The following is a 21586-nucleotide window of genomic DNA, read 5'->3' as shown; positions in this document are numbered from 1 at the left end:
ACTCTTCACAAGTCGCTGACTTAACGTACAACAAAACAACGCTACAGGTTAGAAGTACTTATCTTCCTACCGTGTTTTACTCCAAAAATAAGGTCAACAGCAGCCAGAGATGCTACCAGACGTTCCGACCATATATATATATATATATATATGTATATATATATATATATATATATATATATATATATATATATATATATATATATATATATATATATATATATATATATATATATATATATATATATATATATATAGACTAGAGCCGCTAGCACTGTCTGACCAATCACTGCTCTCTGGCTCCGCCCTCTGAGAATCTTGTTGTTGTTTGGCTCCACACTTGCTGATGACCACTTCTGGTCTCAGAAAATGAAAAAATGGACCTTTTTATCATTTCTGTCTCTTACTGATTTATTTTTTTGTTATTCTAAATATTAAATGAAAATCAAAGCATTTTTAAAATTTCGTATATCCCTTTTTGATCATGAAAAGGAAAAACGCCTTGGATTTCAATTTTAATTTTTGCATTTTAAAATGAAAATCAAATAACCACTGTTTTTTTTGTTTTTCAATACCCATTTCAGAACGGAAAATCCAATTGCCAAAATACACACAGACTTGTATGGATCTTTTCTTCAGCGGCAGATGTATTTTACACTAATTTAGCTTCTGAATTCCTGCTAAATCCTGGATCTAACATCAGATCATCCTGTAAAGTCTTGTTTGGAGTCGCACCAACATCCACCTGCTTCAATTTCAGTCAGATAATACGAAAAACAAAACCAAGACGCCATTCAATCTGTCAAATTGATCATTTCATCCATTTAATGACTAAATAATTAAATAAGTACAGAGTAGATATATTGTCTTTCAAGTACTGGATGATGAAGAAAACATATTTGTTAATCTACAGCGTACTGCGTATGATTTCTAAATGTGGTTCTTGTATATATATTTAACTCTCTAGAGATACGAATGGAGCCAGCCACGGTTTCATTCAAAATGCCAAAAAAAAAAAAAAAACATTCTGGAAATACGTTATCTGCTGACACTCACTGTTAGTTCATCTTACAAGAATAAAAGATGACAAAAGAGACAAAAATAATAAACATTCCATCTCCATCCATTTTAACCACTTCAGTGTCAGAAAATAACATTATTATTCTTAATAAATGGCGAGTTTCGCCTCCATGTTGACAATCTTTCTGTCAAAGTCCTGAAAATTTCAAGTCTTGAAATATGTAATTTTGGAATCAAACTGGTGGAGATTAAAAAAACAAACAGAGGCAGAATTGCAGCTAAAACTGAACAAACTGTACAAAAAATTGTCCCATTTTTGATCATTTCCGTTGTCTCACTGCAGCAAAAGTGAAAGAAAACTTGCAGAAATAAGAACTTTAAATACATCTGATATGTGTGAAAACAACGTGGGAATTCCTCTCGTGTAAAACCATGTTTGACATTCGAGATATTCACATTTATTGACTAAAACCATAAGAAACACTAATTAACTACAAAGAACGAATGACAACATGGATCTGCAAAACATCAACGTACACGGAAGCAGCGAAAAACCGTTAAGATACACGGAAACCACAGTAAAACACACACAGAAGACAATACAAGTACTATTGTACTCATTCACAAAAACCTGAGTATACGGATGCATACAACTATGGAAGGCCAAGAGGGCCAAAACTCTTCCACCAAACCTACAAGGTGGACTTTTCTAATAAATTAGCAGAAAATCTGGAGTTCACTTTACCCCAAATCCTTCAATACATTCTTAACAGTGACTAGAGCGGCTGCTAGAGGATATAATACTATATATATATATATATATATATATATATATATATATATATATATATATATATATATATATATATATATATATATATATACATATAAAATGTCTAACAACTGGGATTAATGGCTGTTTTCTTATTTTAATATGGTTTATCTCACCTTTCCCATTAACAGGGCAATAAAGTGGGAATTAGAACTTGACATTAACATCCTTTTTGTTTGCTGGTGTACCATTTTTTAAAAACAAGGAACATGTTAAAATTCAAATTTTCTGATAAACATAGATAAATGTAATGTTTCTCATTGATTTAACCTACAACTAAGCAAACACTGTTGAGTACGTCTCGTTTCATTTTATGAGTTTTAACCCTCTGAACCCCCAAACTATTCTTGTTTTTGTTTCTGTCATGTTTTTCCACACCAAACTGGACCAGGACTGCTACAGTGAATGGATAGTCCTGACAGTGAAGCACGGAGGTGGCGGTGTGATGATATGAGGCCGAATTAATGCTAAAAGTGTTCTAGGAAGATCATAGAGCAACGTGTTTACTGCCATAGATTGTTAAAAGCAGAAAAAGTAGAATTATTTGATTGTTTATTCTATTAAAATTGTGAAAATCTGGAATCACCATGTACAATATTTTACCTACATGTGTTATCATTACTGGGAAAAAAATGTAAATTAAAAAATTACATGTTTAATTAGTTTCCATACTTATCTACTGGCTGCTTTGTGTATACACAGCCTGCAGTTCATCCTACATATTTTTTGTCACATCACTTCAAGTCACAGCTGAGTCATTAAAGGCTTCATGGTTGCACTAAAATTCACAAAATTTTTGGTTTTTCACAGAATCTTCTTTGTGCAAACCGATTATTTTTGGTGATTTTTTTAAAAGAGAAATTAAACGAGAATAATCACAAATCTACATTTTTGATGTAAAGATTTGGTTTAATTTTCATTATAGAACCAAATGTGACACATGATGAGATCAAGGGCCTTAAAAAAGCTGAAAATCTGATAAATATTTGTGTTTTTACAGTTTCCGATAAATGGTGTAATTTTGGTGATTTTTTAAAACATTTTTGGGGTTCAGAGGGTTAAATTCGATCCATTCAGTCCACATGTCATCACGGTATATTTATAATCCAGCAGCAACAATCTGCAGTTATTAGTTTGGGTTCATTTCAACACTAAATTTGAATTTTTATAGTTAACCTCAACATTTTTTAAATTAGCACCTAATACGAAGACGTGAAACAGCAGAGAATAGTTCTTGTATTGATGAAAACCTAAATCAACAAAAAAATGGAGAATTTCCTGACTTGTGTCATCAAAGCTAACGTTAGCTTATATCTTCCTCCCAGTTCTTCGGTTAAAACACACAAAAGTGGAATAAATTACAACATAGACAACAGAAATGGCAGCATTCTGGCTGAATCTTAGTCTTTAGACAACCAGCAGTCCTCATAAAGTAGGGTTGGACAAATTAAGAGTTTAGACGTAATTTATTCAAAAAACTTCAAGCACAACCTTCACAGATCCTAAACTACACCCTAAAACTTCCATTCATGGTGTCTCTGCTGACTTTCTGATTGATGCAGCAACTCTAGATTTGTCAGATTTGATCTTTATCAAGCATTCTTTGACATTTCTGTTCAAGATGTCTTGTGGAAACAAAAGGCTCGGTTTTAAGCTCTAACACTATTTTTATGCTGGTTGTTACTGTGGTGAACTACCAAATTAGTCGAAGGGCAGTAAGAAGCAGCTAAAGATGTCAAATAGCCTCAGATTTGTGAGTCTGAAGCAGCAGTAGAGTTAAAATACCTAAAAACTAGGACTGTGTCTCTCCAAATGTTCCACATATCAAATTCTACTGACGTTAGAGACCTGAAAAGTTGGACTAAAGACTATTTTCAGTCTTAGTTTTAGTTTCTTTCTTTTCATATGTAGCTGTTTTTTGTTGTTTTCACATTGCAGTCACATTAAAACTAATAAAATACTCTCTCTCATGGAAAAGGGGTTATTTTTCGTGATAAACCCATAGGGAATTATCATCTAACTTTTCAACTCTACAGACGTTTTACTTTCTTTTGTTGCACCACTCTTATAAACCTTATTTCCAGCGGCAACCACTTGTTCGTTGTCTTTCAGACGGCAGATAAAAGCATCAACTAGCTAGTGAAGAAGTGGAACATTTAGCAGCTGAAAGGAAACCGTAGATCCGACTTACATTCATCAGGTGGACGATATGCTGCTCTGGATATGAAAAAGAGACGGCTAACAGATTCAGATTGTCAACCTGTAACTAATCTACGGCTAGTTTCAATTTCACCCTCACTACAAGCTCAAGTCTGAATGGATCCACCAAGATTTGAGCAAATCCAAGACGACCGAGCAGAAAGAACCTGATGGTTTGAGGTGGAATAACCCAAATGGACATTGTGGAGCTGCTGAGTTGGAAAAATGGGGTTGTTTATGGGGACAATCATCAACTCTACCCATGTTTCGTTCACTTTTCAAGGCATCCAGACTGAAAACAGCACATCTGAAAGAACACAAAGACCTGCGTTGGTGTGGAAAAAAATGAAATACAACCTTGGAAGTCCAGTTTGATTAGTAGATGTTGGATGTTTTCCAAACATCAATACAAACCACAAAATGACAACTCTCTCCAAAACTTTACCTACCAAGAACAGGATTCCTGCGTCTCTGATCAGCCTACATGATGTGTTGCAGAAACAGCGGTGAAACTGAAATAAAAAGATGGAAGGATCTACCTTTTTTAATCCTAATGATGGTCTCATAGGGTTAAACAGTCAGTCTGTTGATTTGTAGCTGTTTGTCACCTGGAAATCCACCTTTGTTGAGCAGTAGAAAATAAATATACTCGTAGTTTCTTGAGCTGTTGCAGAAATCAGTTTCCTCCAACTCAGCCTTTTTAGCCAAGAGTTCCACAAAACCGCTTGAGTCTTGTCTCGTCCTTTTTGTGATTCAGGCTTGTGGAAGTGCTGGAGAGCAGCTTGAAGAAGCACTGCTGCAGTTTTAGCCCTAAGCACAATGCGACAGGCTGAGCTTTAGCAGACCCTCCATGTGCATCTTGTAGAGAAGCTTGAACTCGGCGGGCAGCTGGTGGGATTCCTGCCATTTGGTGGTGAACTTGGTGCCCTTCTTGTCATAGTAGTGGTAGGGCAGCTCCTTGCCAGTGTTGGGGTCCCAGCCGAAGGGCCAGAAGCCGTACAGGTGGATCTGGTCGCACATGGAGGACGCCAAGGTGTACATCAGGATGCCGGTGCTCAGACGCTTCGGCGACAGCTGCTTGGTTTTCCAGTAGCTGTGGAGTGTAAATGAAAAGAATGTCAAATTAAGAAGAACCAAAATGGTTATTTTTTTTCTTAAATAGAGATGGAACTCATAAATGTTGCCCCTTTACCCTCCCCCCAACCAGTCAATGCAAATGACCAGCCTACCTACCTAAGGCGGTCATATGCTGGGTTAAAAATATACATACAGCAATACATGGTGGTGGCAGTATCATACTCTGGGGCTGTGAAGTGAATTGGAATAATACAGAAGGAGGAGAACATCTGTACTCTTCAGGTAAACCTACAACCAGAAGCTTGTGGACAGCTACCAAAAGCAACTAGTGGAGGTGAAAACAGCCAAGGGACATTTAACCAAATATTAGCATTGCTGTATGTATATTTTTGACCTATCAGATTTTGTCTTATTTCCAGAAGACCTTTAACAAATCTAGAAGATTCCTGTGTTTCAATGATTCCACTTTAAGTAGATGTTCCCCTTTATTACATTTAAACTAGTAAATATAAACACACAGGAATAAAATGCCATATTATTTGCACAGTAATGTGCAATAATGTGTAACTAATAAAGAATTAATTTGATATCCATACACTTTTTTTTATATAGAAACCAGAATTCGCTGTTCTGTTTGCCGTTTCCATTCATTATACACCAAAAGTCTATGAATAAGCTGTTGAAAGCAGTGACTTCAGGGGGTCAAATATTAAAGAAAACCTGTAATCTGGCCACTGCTGATGCTTTCTTCACTCCGTCCTGCTCTAAAAACTCTCCAAACCGGCTCCAACAAAGGCATCTCCAAGAGTCCTCGAGGTGCTGAAAGCCGACTGAGCTGCTTAAAAAGTGCTAATTCTTCCTGAGCAGGTAGATTTAATGGGACTGGTAAAGATTAGGCTACTGTACAACACTAAGCAGCAGCCCTAAATCCCTCTCCACTGTTACAGCCTTGTGCCATACCTTCCACTAAATAGCTGCTTCCTGTAATCCGGCTTTGGAACCTAAATCTCCTCTTTCACATATAGACCAACAGCTCAGGACAATACAAACATGTTAGTCAGTTTCCACAACTGATTGCAAGCAGGACACAGATACATGGGGGGCTTTTAAAACATAGAAAGACAAACAGATGGACACATGCTGCACAAAGAAACCTATAATTATAAAGAACCAGAGCTGAAGACCTTCACCAGGTGAAGAGATGCTGCAAAATCCAGAACAAAATCACATCTCCTTCAAATACACATGCTTTATCCCATCTCAATTTCTGCTCAACCATCTCTAATTCATCTTTATAGCATAAAATATGGATATTTCTAAGGACGTATGTGAAATATTAGCTTAAAATATCAAATACTTTCTCAGATATTTTTTTTAAAAACTGCCCGTTGACCCACTTCCAGCATTTTTTCTCACATTGAAATTTGAGTCTGTTTTTAACAAGAATATCCAAGGAATTAGATAAAAACCTGACATTTTCACTGTTATTTCTCATTATGTTATTGATTCAGAATCTGTAATATCGGACAAGTACGGCAAATAATCTCTGATTATTGGGTAGTTGAAATTAAAGCTAAAAATGTGTAGGGAGAAGGTTGGGGTGGATGGATGGGTCAACAAAACATTGCCGTCACAAAAAAATCCCATCAAATTAATACAAAATCAATAATCCAGAAGTCAGCTCGTGATATTTTCTGAACCATAAGCAGCTGCAGGTCATAATAGAACAAAACTAAACACGTAGAATATTACTAATCAATGGCATTCCTGAGATATTGTTGTTCAAAAAGCCTCAAATTTTGACGTGCGACCTACATTTAAGACAAAAAACACATTTTAGTTTGTTTTCCAACTTTTATTTGTAGCAAAGGAGTTTAAGTTTTATGTTTATATTAAGAATTCAGTTTATTTAAGACTTGAAAACATGAATCAGCATTTTCATTCAAGCACAAAGGCAGGAAATAGGAATCTGCGCTCTCATTGACCTCTCTTATTACGGGCTAGTTGAAATACTTGAGTCTTCATGAAAAGTCCCATCTTTGACCTCATTAACAAAAAAAGGATAATGCAGAAGTCGACTAGTGGGTTGACTGGCAATTTTTAAAGTAAATTATCCTGCAAAGTGTTTGACATATCAGTCTAAAAATAATACACACCATTTTAAATATCCATAGTTTCAAAAGCTTCAAGCAAATCAGAGACGGTTGAACAGAAGGACGGAATAAACCATTTGGCAAAAGCAAATTCCGTGAAGCCCAAAAGGTAAAATGAAATTTGTAACTTCATGTATCCAAAGCCAGATATACTGTATTTCATTCCTGTGTGCCATAACGCTCCATTGTTGTCCAAAACTATTAAAACACATCAGTCACCTACACTGTAGGGCCACAGCACCAAATGCCAAATAAGAATATAGTTCCAAAATACCAAACTGTACTGCTGGAGTAAAGACCTTGTTTAGAGATTAAGTTAAACTTGTAGGCCACCAAGAATTCTGTAAAAAACCGAAGTGTCATTGGTTTTAGTCCCGTCATTGGATTTATCAGCCACATTTGGACATCAAATTAGCACAGATCATTTCCATATGTATAGACATGTAGGGATCTCCTCAACCTTTCAGGAAACAAAAACCGATCCCGATAATGTAGGCATCCCCTTGTGGTGATTAAATGCATGTAAAATCTGTAAAAATGGAGCTTTGTAATAAGTTAAAGGTGCATTTAAACCCTTTTCTAGACCCAACCAAGTATTTTTGGTGCCTAAACACCAACTGTTTGCCATTTCCATCCACTATTTTGGCTTTTTTTTCCCCACAATGTAGGTGCTAAATTGTGGCTATACCTCCAATAAATGAGGTGATAAAGGCCTACTGAGTAGCAGGTTACTACTGGTCCATTGGTAAGGGAGTAATCTGCACTGATTATTGGTCCTTTTGGGGGTAAAACAATCGAATTGAGTGCATTTTTTATCATCCCGAAACATCTTGAGTGTCGTATGATCCTCCATCCAGTCTACATCTGCTTCTTATTGTTAATGCAGCAGATTATGTCAAAATAATGTGGATACATTTCAATATTCTAGTTTGTCTTACTTGTTGATGTACTGCATGATGTTTCCAGGCCACGCTAGCTGCACCTTCAGCTGTCCTCGATGCTCCACAAAGAAATCCACCAGCGTCCTTGTCACCGTGGCCGACGTGTGGAAGAAGAACGCCGGGATCCACAGGATGGCGCCGTCCAGCTTCTTCAGACTCAAGAAGAAGTTGTTCCTGTCCTGCACGGTCAGTAAGTTGTTGTAGTATTTCTCCAGGATGCTGGGGTTGAAGGTGGTCATGTTGGTGCGACGTCCGACGTCCTTCTTGAAGATCTCGGTCGGCGCGAAGTTGCAGCGGAACACGAAATCGAACTTCTCGATTTGAGGGCCACACCGCGACCCAGTGAGGATGCCGCTGTTTCCGACGACGGCGCATACGTTGTAGTGCTTGTTGAGGATCGGCGACACGTCCGGCAGCAGCGAGCGGAAGTTCTCGCCGATGGAGAAGACGTACTTGTGGCTTGAGTAGTCGTAGTGCATCAGCTGTCCGATCCTGACCGAGTCTCGGGTCAGCGTGAAGTTGTGGGGTATGTCGATGTACTGGGAGATCTCTTTCCTGTAGGGCGAAAAAGACATTTTTTTATTCATTACTGCATCTTTACTGTGTAATCTCATTCCTAAACATCGGGAAATCTTCACTGGCTGGACGCAATAACACCAAAACCTCCTGTAGGCATTGGACTGTACCCTACAGACAAGTCTTATTCTTTAGTATCAGGTGATTATACTCTTTTGCCATAGATCTGCCTAAACTCAACATACTAGACCTTTAAAACTGGGTTTCTAGGAACTGCAAAAACATTTAGTTGCTTTGAACATTATAAAATAAATATGAACAGTCAGAAACATAGTGGACAAAGTAGATAAAAGGTTCATTCTAAGGTGATTATGCGCTACTATGAATATTAAATTAAACTTTTCAGTATATACTGCAAACCCTACAAGACTTTGGTGTAAATATGTCCAACTCCTGCACTCCTAAACATGAGGAAAACTACTTCTGGAAACATTTCGAATGGATTCTTCATATTTAGATGTATATAACAACACCTTGGCTTTTCCACATGTCTTTAAATAAAAGTTCTAATCTTTAAAATTTATTAAAAATTAGGAACTTTTCTACCGAATAACTTATATTTCATGGATATGACAATAGAAATAGAAATGAAGTAATGAAATGGTGGATTAGAGGGAAAAGCAGATGAAGGGTTAAAACAGAAAAGATCTAATAAGGCTTGAACACGATAAAACCAGTTTATTCCCTCATTCTGTTTAAACCTCTTTAGTCCGACACTGATTCTAATGACAGTGTTTGCAGAGGTTAATCCTCAATCTGCATCAGACCTGATTAGTGTCCAGATTAGTGTTTGTGGACATCGTAGCAGCAGATTGTTGATGAAATCTTGTATCATTGCTGTTTTGTTGCTTCACCCATCGGCCCCTTTAACTCTGATTGAACCGCATTTCGTGATATTAAAATCCGCATTTCAATTCACAAATGTGTTTTTTTGAATGTGATCTCTTGAAGCAGAATTTTCTATTTCATTTAGCAACACTGCTGCTACTGTAAATGGACACTGTTAGTCCAAATAGAGGTAAACTTGGGAGTTCTGACTTTCTTTATTAGACTTACCTTGAAGTTTTATAGCAATAACATGAAATTATGGCACAATAAAAAGCAAAAATGCTAATAGAATAGTGAAAAAGACTTTTAACTGACATGAACTTACTTACAAAGACTTATAAATGCCCTGACTTGGGCTGGTTCTTAACTACCTGAGACTTTATTTGGACTAGTCTGGACTGACTCAAGACTTGACTTAAGACGCTCTTTGGCAAACATTAAAATTCAGATTTCAGGCTCGACTTAAAGATGTTCTTAATTGATTTAGGACTTGTTTCTACAAGATCGATTGATTGACACTTCTTGATAAAAGTTTTGAAGTAATATCAGTCTTGAATTTGTCTCTGCTGCCTCCAAACAGACTTGGACCTGTCTTCAAGAGCTGGAGATTGACCTGAGATTTGCTTTGACAAGACTGGAGATTTGATTTTGACTTGACAAACTTTGACTTAGACATTAAAACGGCTCTAAGATTGACTTGCACATGTCTTCAACAATCTGACACTTGATTTGAGACTTGTTTGGACAAGTCTGACTGACTGACACAACTTGAAACCAGATATGACAAGACTTAAGACTTGAATTTTTCTCAGCTGCCTTGAAATTGACTTGGACTTTAGTTGGACTTGTCTGGACTGACTTGAGACTTGATTCTACATCGTCTTTGGCAATACTAAGATTCAGATTTGAGGTTCACCTTAAGGCAGACTTAAACAAGACTTGAGATCTGATTTGGACGTATTTATTCTGATCAAACTTGACTTGGACTTTAAAACCACCTTGAGCCTGACTTGGAGATGTCGTCCAAAATTTGACATTTGATTTGAGATATGTTTGGACAAATCTGACTTGACACAAGTTTTAACATGACTAAAGATTTATATTTGTCTCAACTGCCTTGAGACTTGCTTGGACAAGACTTACGCCTGGACTTGAACTCGGACTTAACTGGGTTTCTCCGCAAGAACCTGAAACTCTCTGACTTGAGATATGAAAGACATTGGACTACACTTGACTTGAACCAAGACTTGACTTGTCTCGACTGACTTGAGTGTTGCCTTCAGACTTGCTTTGATAAGGCTGGAGATGCGACTTCTCTAAAACACTAAGCTTGTTATGACTGGACTTGAGGCTTAACTTGGACCAGTCCGAGTCAAAACTGCAGGTTTTTTTGTTTGTTTTTTTAACAATAATCCGCTAATTACATTGCGCCAACTCAAACTTTCATACATACTGTAAAAAATATCTCAATTCTAGATTTATTCTTTAGTTATTTAGACATTTTTACATGTTAATTGACCCTAAAATAGACCATTAAGGAACTTTAGAGAGTCCAGCATCATTAAACCCTTGTGATACTGGATTCAGATTCACTGAAATCATCTGGTTTTCACAAAGGTTTTTTCTCTAAACTCTACAGCCTCCATGTGAATGCAGCTACATTTGATTGCCAAAAAGCTTCCATGAGCTTCAGAAACCACAGTGGAAGTAGAATGAGTGTAAAAACGTACTTCTGCTGTCTGAATGCAGTGCTGTTATAGGTCCATTTAGACGAGTTCTGCAGGTCTTCGCTCAGGGCGTTGGTCAGGGGGGTGAAGGCCGGATCCAGATACTTCATGGCCAGCTGTGAGCTACAGAGGAGGCAGAATAGTGGGTAACATGGAGGTGGAACCGGTGTTTCTAAAATTAGGATTAGTTGGGTTCGTCCAGTTGCACTTCAACATGATCTGAGAAGCATTTTAGCTCTTTAAAAGGACCAATGTGGGATTTAGATGCATCTAAGCACCTCAATGGCTGCTAAAAGGGTGAACCAGTGTTTGGTTTGTCCATTCTGGGCTACTGTAGAAGCATGGCAGTGCAATGTGGCAGATAAAAGGTTCATCCTAAGGTAACAACAACCCTTAATATCACGTGATTATACACTGTTGTGAATATTAGATTCTACTTTTGCCAATGGATCTCATAAATCCGACACACTAGACCTTTAAAACTGAGTTTGTAGGAGTTGCAAAAACCCTTAGCAGCTTGTAAACATGCTCACGGTTTAGCCAAATTATCAAAAAGCTAGATTCTTTTAGATAAATGTTGTTGCATAAAGAAAATTCAGGTTGCACAGGAAGATTTGATGCCAAATCTGAGACCAAATCATTCACGTCTTTGTATTTGTAGGGTTTTTTGTTTTATTACTGTATAAAAGTGCATCTTTGGTTTGTAGAAGCTTCTACTGAATTTCTACTTGAAGAAGAAACATCTCAGATCAAATCAGAAGTGCGAGCACCTCAAATCTTCAAAACTATGCACATACAACTACAGTAATGGTGAAAAATCAAAGATGAACCATGAAAGCGTCTCTAAACTGTAATTAAAAGTGTTTGCAATGCAAAGTTTGGGTAATAATTTAACATTAAACTTCATTTTGTCTTTAAAATAACTGGTTGGGTTCTTTAAAACCTGTTTGGGCATCTGTTTGGGGTTCTTAAATGGACCAAAATTTTCAAAATTAATAACTAATAATAAGTTGTGATAAACCAGAACTTTGTTGGACTTTGCAGAAAAACAACAGTTCTTGGTATTTTGTCTTTTTTCCTTCAAAGCTAAAATGCTTCCTCAAGAAACTTATTGAAATGTGCAACAGTTTAAACAGCTACATAGTAAATATTGTAAATATCATTCAATTCCTTTAATAAACCAGCTGCAGTTTCATTTACACCATTATCTGAGTGTAAACGCAGACTTTCAGTCTTTCTCCTGCATGTCAACGTCGTTCAGTCTTCAGAGGAAAAATCTCTTCAGGATTCTGTGGAAAAAAATGAGCAAAAAAGGCCAAACTTGCAGCAATTCTGTCCAACTTAACAAGTTACTTATAATGAATTTATGTGGAGTAAAATACCAAATTCAGTTTCATGTGCCTCTTTCATCTCCAAGATACTAATTAAACATTCAATAAAACCAGTAAATTGGACCAAATTTTGAAGAATGAAGTCAACAAACTTGTTAAGATGAACTTTTTTGCAGTGCAGAAGCCTTGACTTCCATTTCCCTCTAATGACGATCAATATTTAGTTAGCAGGACATGAACCAGGTGTTAATATACTCTGGACATTTTTGTATATGCTTGATTTTTACATTGAAAACTTGACATTTTGATTGTATTTGAGCTTTTCTCGTGCTGATAGAATGACTTTCTATACAGGTCAGAACAGGGTTTAATCCAAACAAGTTCCAGTTCGTACAAGAAAGTAAACAACCACAATATGTTTAGTCCAACTTAAGACTACAAAAATGTTAGTCTACTTCTATCAAAAACAAAAATTGGGATTTGCATTGTAGTTATCTTGATTGCTGAGTAGAAGTATCAAGATTAAACGTTATATGGTTGAAGCAGAAGTTAGCTTTGGAGCTAGTTTTTAACCACTGCCATCTTAGTTTGGAAAAAGTTGGTATACTCATCAAACTTTCTGTTTATTCTCGGACTGAACATCAAAATGTCAAGGTTTCTGGCAAATGCAGCTGATCCAACAGTATTTTCAGAGTTTTGTCCTCCATGAAGAAGCAGGTTGGTGCAGTTTACAGCATCAGGACAGTCCAAGCAGATTAGATTTATACCATCCTGCACGGCAAACTACACCTCAGCGGAGTCCAGTCAGTCTAAAACTGGAAAAATACTGTTTGACCCAAATCTGATGGCAGTCAGACATCCAGCTGAGTTGTTTTGTTGTTGCAGGATCCACCATCACTGGCTCAGTCATAGAAATGCAGCACTGAATCAGATCCAGCATGAAACAATGGTCACAATTTGCACGGATGAATCTAAAAAATTGAGTTTTTGGAGGTTTTTAGGTGTTTTACTTGCACAAGTTACTGTTTTGCTCACATAAGATACCAAAGATCGAGAATCATTTTGAGTTCTTTGCTTTAATTTGTTGATAATTCAGGGTTAAGAAATAGAGCAAACTGTTGTTTAAAGTAACTCACAATTACTGTTACTACACTGTTATTTAATACATTTCGATTTGTCCCGAAGCAGTTTGGAAATAAATTAGAATTTCTTGTATTTCATGCTGTTTCAGATTCAACACAACACTGAAGGGCTTCAGTTAATTCAGGGTTTTAGAATAAACTGTGTGTCTTTTTAGTGACACAAACAGTTTGATGGCTGCAGGTTTCAGTTCGGCCAAACAGAACTGAAGCAGAAGCTGCTGCTAATGTCATTAATTAGATAGATAGATAGATAGATAGATAGATAGATAGATAGATAGATAGATAGATAGATAGATAGATAGATAGATAGATAGATAGATAGATAGATAGATAGATAGATAGATAGATAGATAGATAGATAGATAGACAGGAAGAAGAGATTGAATGGTTGCATTTGTAATAGAAACGTCAGCGCTCTGTATTCACCTCAGGTCTGGTTTGCGAGGAGGCCTCTCGCTGCAGGAGGTGAAACACAAACAAGAACAACTCACTCATTCTGGTCATCATCATTTAACTGACTTCAAAATGACATTGAAATGACAGAAAAAAGACTCAATAAACACCCGGCATGCAGAGAATAAAGATCATTTCATGTACTTACTGTTTAGTGTCACAATAAAACACATTAAACTCTGATATTATGAAGCTCTGCTGCTGGTAAATGACAATCACTGACAAACTTTAACAGTTTTCGACAGTTAAACACAACAAAAGACAGATTCAGTCCATTGACCTGATGATAAACAATAGATGCATTTTCAGTCTTATCAACTTTCTCACATTGAAATTTGAGTCTGTTTGAACAACAACATCTGAGGAACTATTAAAGATAAAAACCTGAAATTTCCTGTGTTGCTTCTCATCATGTCATTGATTCAGAATCTGTAATGTTGGACAAATAGATCAAATGATCTCTGATTATTGGGGAGTTGAAATTAAAGCCAGAAATGTGTAGGGAGGAGGTTGGGGTGGATGGACAACAAAACGCTGGACTTTAATGATCTGTAATATTGGACAAGTGGTTAAAATATGGAAAACAACCTGAAAAGTTCCATCTTTGAGCTAATGCAGAAGTCAACTAGTGATATTTTCTAAACCGCATGTAGCTGCAGGTCACAATAATACAAAATTAAACATATAGAATACTTTAAATATGAAATACTTTGTCACAAAAATGGAAATTTATTTCAGTTGAACTTTCATAACGGATTGAGCAGGTCTGACAAGTTGCACCACAAAAACTAAACTATTTGTAGATAGACTGTAAACAAGTAGAACAAACTTGTGGAGTTTCAAAGTGGTTCTTCAAATGTAAGCAAGAAAATAATAACAGCAACGGATGGTATTCATGGTTACGTGAATAACTAGAGTCCAATAGCACATTTATACAGACTGAGAGGAAATTTGATCTACTTGTCCAATATTACAGATTCTGAATCAATAACATGATGAGAATTGAGACAGAAAATTTCAGGTTTTTATCTTTAATAGTTCCTCAGATATTGTTGATCAAACAGACTCAAATATAAATGTAAGAAAAAACCTGCTGAAAGTGGGTCGACAAGCAAATTTTAAAAAATATTTGATATATGAAGCTGGAGTTCCACAAATACCTTTATAAATATCCATATTGTATGCAATAATATTTTCAGAGCAGAATCTTTTCTATAAATCTGAAGATTTCAGAAGCAATGACCCAACATTCAACATGTGTTGAAGGCCAAGCAGATCATTCAATGGACCAACAACGCTTCTGTCCATTTCCTGCACCACAAACACAACTGAACCACAAATTTCCGTCCCAACAAACAAACCTCCGGCTCTACAACAACACGGCAGGAAACCTTCTATAGATTTGTCGACTCGTACGGCGCTTTCTGTTCAAAATGCCGCCCTACTCCACATCTAACTCACCCGGAGCGTAACCTTGGCCTGCGCTGACAGCCAGCAGCCAGGAAAACGATTACAGGCGGCGGCAAAATGAATGTGGTGCTGGAGTTGTAAATCACAGCAGCCAAGGACGGACCGCCGGCCTCCAGAACCCTCATCATCCATTGTAGCATCGCGCTTCAGAACCAAACCAACACATTTACAGAACGACGTTCTCCGAAGGAGCTGTGCTGCATTAAAACCTGGTCGTTTAGCATCGAATTCAGATGCTTTAAAAATAAATTACATCATTTTCAGCATTTCCATCCATCATTTTTGTTGTTTTGTGGTTTATGTACAGTTCAATTATAGTTAATTTCTGCACTAATTTTGACTTTGCAAAGAGAAAAGAAACCATTTTTTTACAACACAACTGCCACCTGCTTCTACGTTGCTGTTTGGTTCCGTTTTTTTGTGCAGCTCTGCACAGATGTTTCACATGAAAAAAATCCTCACAGTGCCTTCAAAAAGCCTAATCCCTCTAAATGAGTGTGAAACATCTGCACCAGTATTTGTGGGTAAATGATGATGCAGTTGTTTGCATGTTCTTCTTGGTATTCTCCTGGCAAAGACAAATGTTTCAGGTTAATTGGTGATTCTAAATTAGCTGTAGGTGTGAATGTAGCAAAGCGCCAAAAACTGCAGTTCCTCGAATGTCCACTAAAGGCTGCCTCTAAAATCGAGTCATCCCCCATTGACCTCCCTGTAAAAATGTCCATCTTTACAGCACAAATAAACATGTTTACAGCCTGATATAGAAAATTGCTTTAGTGTTTATAGCTAATTATATGCATCGTGATTTTTTTTATATAACTCGCTTGTTTACTTTTTATTAAGGCAAAAAGTTTTACATACCACACTCTTAGAACTGCCATTAAGCTGAAAAGGGTTCCTAAAGGAAAACCTGCAGCAGATTGTAACTGATTTTAAACACATTATGAGTATTTCTATTAACATTATTATTATTATAAACAGTGAGTTAACATTAAAAAAATTCACTTTAAGTAACAAACAGTTAATTAGGAGAACAAATGGATAATTAACTAAAAGTAATGCTTCAGCTAAAAGTAATATATAGATTAAAAATATTCAACGAAGTGACTAGCTAAAAATCTGTATTTAACTATTTATTACTATTTGCTTTTTATAACATCTAGCTAGCTGTTTCTAATTTTTGGCCAACTATTAAATGCATTCGGCTAACGATTTGCTACTTTTAGCTAACTGTTGATCTCTTTTAAGTCACTATTTATTATGTTTAGCTAGATATTTATTACATTTAGCCAATTCTTAAATACATTAGCTAACTATTTATTACTTTAGCCGACTATTTATCTCTTTTAGCTAACTATTTATTATTTTTATCCAACTACGTATTACCTTTATTTCTATTTATTACTTTTAGCTAACTGTTTATTATGTTTAGCTAGATTTTTTATTAATTTAAGCCAACTATTAAATACATTATCCAACTATTTATATCTTTTACCTATCTATTTATCTCTTTTAGCTAACTATTTATTACTTTTAGCTATATGTTCATTACTATTTGCTATTTAGGACATTTGGCTAACTGTTTATCATTTTTAGCTAACTATTTATTATGTTTAGCCAACTTTTTATTACTTTTAGCCAACTATTTATTACTTTAACCTATCTATTCATTACTTTTACCTATCTATTTATCCCCTTTAGCTAACTATTCATTATTATTTGCTATTCATGACATTTAGTTAACGGTTTACTGCATTTAGCTAATTAATTATTATTTTTAGCTAACTATTATGTTTTGCTAGATACAATTGTTACAACAAATGAAATAAACAATGCAGATGCAGATGTAAGTTAAGTCAGTTAAGCTGAGGTGGAGGAACCATCTTTTGATTATTATGAGGTTCCTCCACCAACCTGATCTCTAATTTAAGCTGTTAAAGGTTCCTTCAGGAACACCCCGAGTAAACAGGGTTCCTTAATTATCTCAGCGTTCCTCAAAGTATTTCTGATTCTAAAAAAAACACTGAGCTTCAAAACAGTGACTCGGGGAACCTTTGGGTGACGTTATGGAGGGTTTTTCCATCTTTATATAAAGTCATTCTTCATGATTTTTGAATCAGTATTTTCTGCTCACATTAGAAACAAGCCTGAACATCAATGGAATTAAGTTAATTTAGCCTCTTTTATAGCATTGCAGACTAAAAACTAGCTTAGAATTAGCATAAAACCTGGAACCAGGATACAGAACAGGTGCGATTTCAGGTGTAATCTCAGTGTGTTATGTAATATTATGTAACATTACTAAATAAAAACCCCTCTGATGTCTTTGTTTCACACGTTTCCAGAGTTGTTATGACTGTGAGTAGGTGGAAGCATCTACACACTCGACTGAAACTGTAAAAATTTGTATTTCTGTTAGCAATTTTGAGTTAAATCTTCAACAAAAACTCTTTTCCGTGAGAATAAACACACTTGGCACTGAAGTGACTAAAGAAGAGTCGGAGGAGATGATCTGATCTAGTTCACAGCTGTGGGATTAAGTGACAGATGCCCTGTTTTCTGTTTTCCTTCAGGCTCATATAAACTCACACTGGCTGAAAAACACAACGATATGAACCACATTTAGATCAGTTTTTAGGGCAAAGCTGCCTCCTTATTAAAACAGCCGGTGCGTGTTCACCAGCACTGACATGTCGGATGATTTTACTGTATGTTTACTCTGGTAGTCTGATAGAAAATGTAAATTCTGCTGAAAGATTTCAGTCAAAATGCCACTAATCATCTGTTTTGACCTTTTTCTGATGGTGTTTTTATAAGAAAGACTGTAAATCTAATAGAATGCTAATACTCCTGTCAGTATTAACATTCTTACTTCTTTTAATACGACTATTTATCTTTCTACCCTTGGATGTACTGTTGCTCTGGTCTTAGGTTTCTCTCTCTTTGCTGCTTTTTGTGGGTTTATGTTGATATTCTTTGGTGCTAAATTAATAAACTTCACTTCCTACCTAACAGCAGCAGTCAAATTAGATGTAAACAAAGTGAGGAATAGCGTAATATTAGCAGCAGCCATAAAAGTTAAGGCTGATTAATGCTTGCAAGGGGAAGCAAATGGTGCTAAAAACAAACGTCTGTTATGAGAAGAGGCTATAAACTGAGATTCTCCATGCACATTAAAACGGCTAATTTACCAGCAAAAACTAGCATGGCTGCCTTAGTGCACGATCCAAATCCTCAGAAATACTTGAAATTGTGAACATGTCGGTTGATAATTGGAGGTTGTTTCTTCCTGAAATAGATTTCGGAAATGAAAACACAAAGGTGGCATGTTTACACCTGCAATCTGCATCCGGTGTGTCAGACTGATCTTCATGCAGGAGACTAGAGGTTCCGATCTACCAAAAAAGTACATCATAAAACCAAAAATCTTTCCTTAACATCAACATAATGTTAAAATTGGTATTAACCACAGTTTATGGTAGCAGCTACAGCATGTAGAGCTTACTGTAGAATGGTCTGACTATACCTCCTTCATATTGTATAAAAAGAAGAAAGGCTCTTCTTGTTTGTCGTCCTTTAACACAATATTAGATAACTGGAGGTTGTTGTTTCCTGAAGTAGATTTCATGAAGGTAGAATGGCATGTTTCTTCACGCAATCTACCAAAAAAGTGCACCATAAAGCCAAAAATCTTTCCTCAATGTCAACACTAGTTGCCACGTGAAATCTTGTTATGAAACATAGTTCAGGGTTTTCTGTAGTCTGTCTGGTCAAAGGTTTGTACAAAGATTTAAAGTATAATTTCTCTGCTGCAACGTTTTAATGTCTCTTAATTGGAGGTGAGGAACCTGCAGTCCAAACCAGAAAATTTCTGCTTATTTGGTCTATAAACGATGAAATGATGAACATTTTTGGTAGAATCTGGTCTGGAGAACCAGTAAATCTGTTCCTGCAGTGACTGACCAGGTGCTGGAGGTTGAAAACACTGCAGTCCATCTGAGGCCTCCTGCAGCTTTGAGGCCTTCATCGTTCTGATCAGCTGATTTCTGGTCTGTTTGCTTCGATAAACGGCCACAAACTGACAGAGGGTTGCCATGGTGACGCCACTGACAGAGATATAAGATGCTGAACGCCACATCTGGTCGCAAATACACCTGACAGAGGTACAAATGAACCCCCACCCCCCGAGCTGCAGCAGGTCTGCAGCCGGGCCTGGACTCACCGGAACCCCGCGTGGAACATGTACATCCTGGGCCCCCCGTTGGGTCCGTATCTGGGGGTGCTGAACAGGAAGTCCCTCTTGATGGACACGTAGCTGATGAGCGACAGGATGAGCAGAGCCACGCTGAACATGACGAGCCCCAGGGCGCTGGCGATCCGCACCATCCTGCCCCGCTGCGGGCAGCCGCCCCCCCGGACCAGAGGCTCACCGAGCGGCCAGGACGAGGAGAAGGCGAGCACCCAGGCGCAGCGCATCAGCGGCGGGAGGAGGAGGGCGGAGAGGCGGCGGGGAGGAGGCGCAGAGACGGGTCCATGAGGGGGAGCGATCTGGCTATCTGACGGAGGGAGTCATGGGAGCGAAGAGGCTCCAGAGCCGCTTCTAAAGGAGGCCGTGGAGGACGAGAGGCTGCCGGGGAGACTTTCCTGCAGGTTTCATCCCCTTAACGCGAGGCGGCGAGGCGTCGGCGGAGGAAAAGACGCAGGAAGCGGCGTGACGCATCGTGGATCCGTGGATGGGGAGGAGGGAGGAGGGACGTCCTGGAGGCTTTCCTGGGTCATATTACCCCTCTAAACCCGGCGGAAGGAAGCGGAGATGCAGGGTTCAGAGCGGGGAGGAGATGGATGCTGCTCCGGCTCTTCATCCGCATCCTCCTCCTCTTCCTCAGTCGGTAATTAAAGCCGGTGTCGCTTTAAGGAGACCCGGTAATCAGATAAACAGCAGCAGTAGCAGCATCCGAGGCGGAGCTGTGCGACCTGATGGAGAGAGAGGGAAATACCTGCAGGAACATGGACATGATGAAAAAACTGTTTTCTGCTCATTTTAAAGCAAATAAAGTGTCAAAATTCCACTAGAAACATCTCTGGTGAATGACGACACGTGGGGCGAGTAAACCAACTTTAACCCTCGTGTCGTCCTGCGGGTCAAATTAACCCGTTTTAAAGTTTGAAATTGTGGGGGGAAAAAAATATTTTCACAGTGAAACTTCTGATGTCCACATTTTCAACATTTTTGGGAAATTTCTGAACATTTTTTGGAGGAAAAAAATAATGTTAAAAATGTTTCTTAAGAACATTGGATTTTGGTTGTTTTTTATGTGAATGTTCTTAAAGAAAATATCAGAAGTTTTACTGATATATATGGAATCATTTTAGATATTTTTAGGATTTTTGGAAGATTTTTTTCTCATTTTGTTGAAAAATATTTACAAGAATTTTCTTGCCAAATTTGTGGGATTTTTTAAATAAAACTTTTAAGGAAAATTTTTAAGAAATCATTGGAATTTTCTTCCTGAAGGTTTTGCAAATTTTCAGAAATTTGGGAAATTTTTTGCAGAATTTCTGGATTTTTTTCAGACAAGGAAACAATATGTTTTGGTGTCTGTAAATGAGGACAACAGGAGGGTTAAGTCATCGAGATTTACCGGTCAAAAGTCTGAGGTCATCCAGATAATTACATGTTTTCCATGAAAACTCCCACTTTTATTCATGTGCTAACATAACTGCACAAGGGTTTTCTAATCATCAATGAGCCTTTCAACACCATTAGCTAACACAATGTAGCATTAGAACACAGGAGTGATGGTTGCTGGAAATGTTCCTCTGTACCCCTATGGAGA

General features: G+C 37.3%; 1 protein-coding gene across 2 annotated transcripts; it reads right to left on the bottom strand.

Annotated features, from left to right (window-relative positions):
• Nucleotides 1-1883: 1883 nt before the first annotated feature.
• Nucleotides 1884-20703, bottom strand: st8sia3 (ST8 alpha-N-acetyl-neuraminide alpha-2,8-sialyltransferase 3). Of its 2 annotated transcripts, XM_023294406.3 has the most exons (5): nucleotides 19972-20703; nucleotides 14253-14282; nucleotides 11357-11476; nucleotides 8220-8777; nucleotides 1884-5144 (listed from the first exon to the last, which is right to left on the bottom strand). In XM_023294406.3, the coding sequence occupies exons 1-5, from the start codon at nucleotides 20223-20225 to the stop codon at nucleotides 4862-4864; spliced, it is 1245 nt and encodes a 414-aa protein (XP_023150174.2). In that variant the 5' UTR covers nucleotides 20226-20703; the 3' UTR covers nucleotides 1884-4861. The 2 variants fall into 2 exon arrangements, with proteins under 2 accessions (XP_023150174.2, XP_023150175.2); XM_023294407.3 differs by lacking the exon at nucleotides 14253-14282.
• Nucleotides 20704-21586: the final 883 nt, after the last annotated feature.

The sequence above is a fragment of the Amphiprion ocellaris genome, chromosome 17 (assembly GCF_022539595.1).
Source record: "Amphiprion ocellaris isolate individual 3 ecotype Okinawa chromosome 17, ASM2253959v1, whole genome shotgun sequence".
In the NCBI taxonomy this organism is placed as follows: domain Eukaryota; kingdom Metazoa; phylum Chordata; class Actinopteri; family Pomacentridae; genus Amphiprion; species Amphiprion ocellaris.
This window is presented reverse-complemented; position numbering and strand designations above follow the sequence as displayed.

Coding starts and splice junctions, on each gene's coding strand:
- st8sia3 (XM_023294406.3), bottom strand. CDS start 20,225: ATGCGCTGCGCCTGGGTGCTCGCCTTCTCCTCGTCCTGGCCGCTCGGT. Junction 8,778..11,356: donor ACTGCATTCAGACAGCAGAA/GTACGTTTTTAC, acceptor TTCGCCCTACAG/GAAAGAGATCTCCCAGTACA. Junction 5,145..8,219: donor ATCATGCAGTACATCAACAA/GTAAGACAAACT, acceptor TACACTCCACAG/CTACTGGAAAACCAAGCAGC.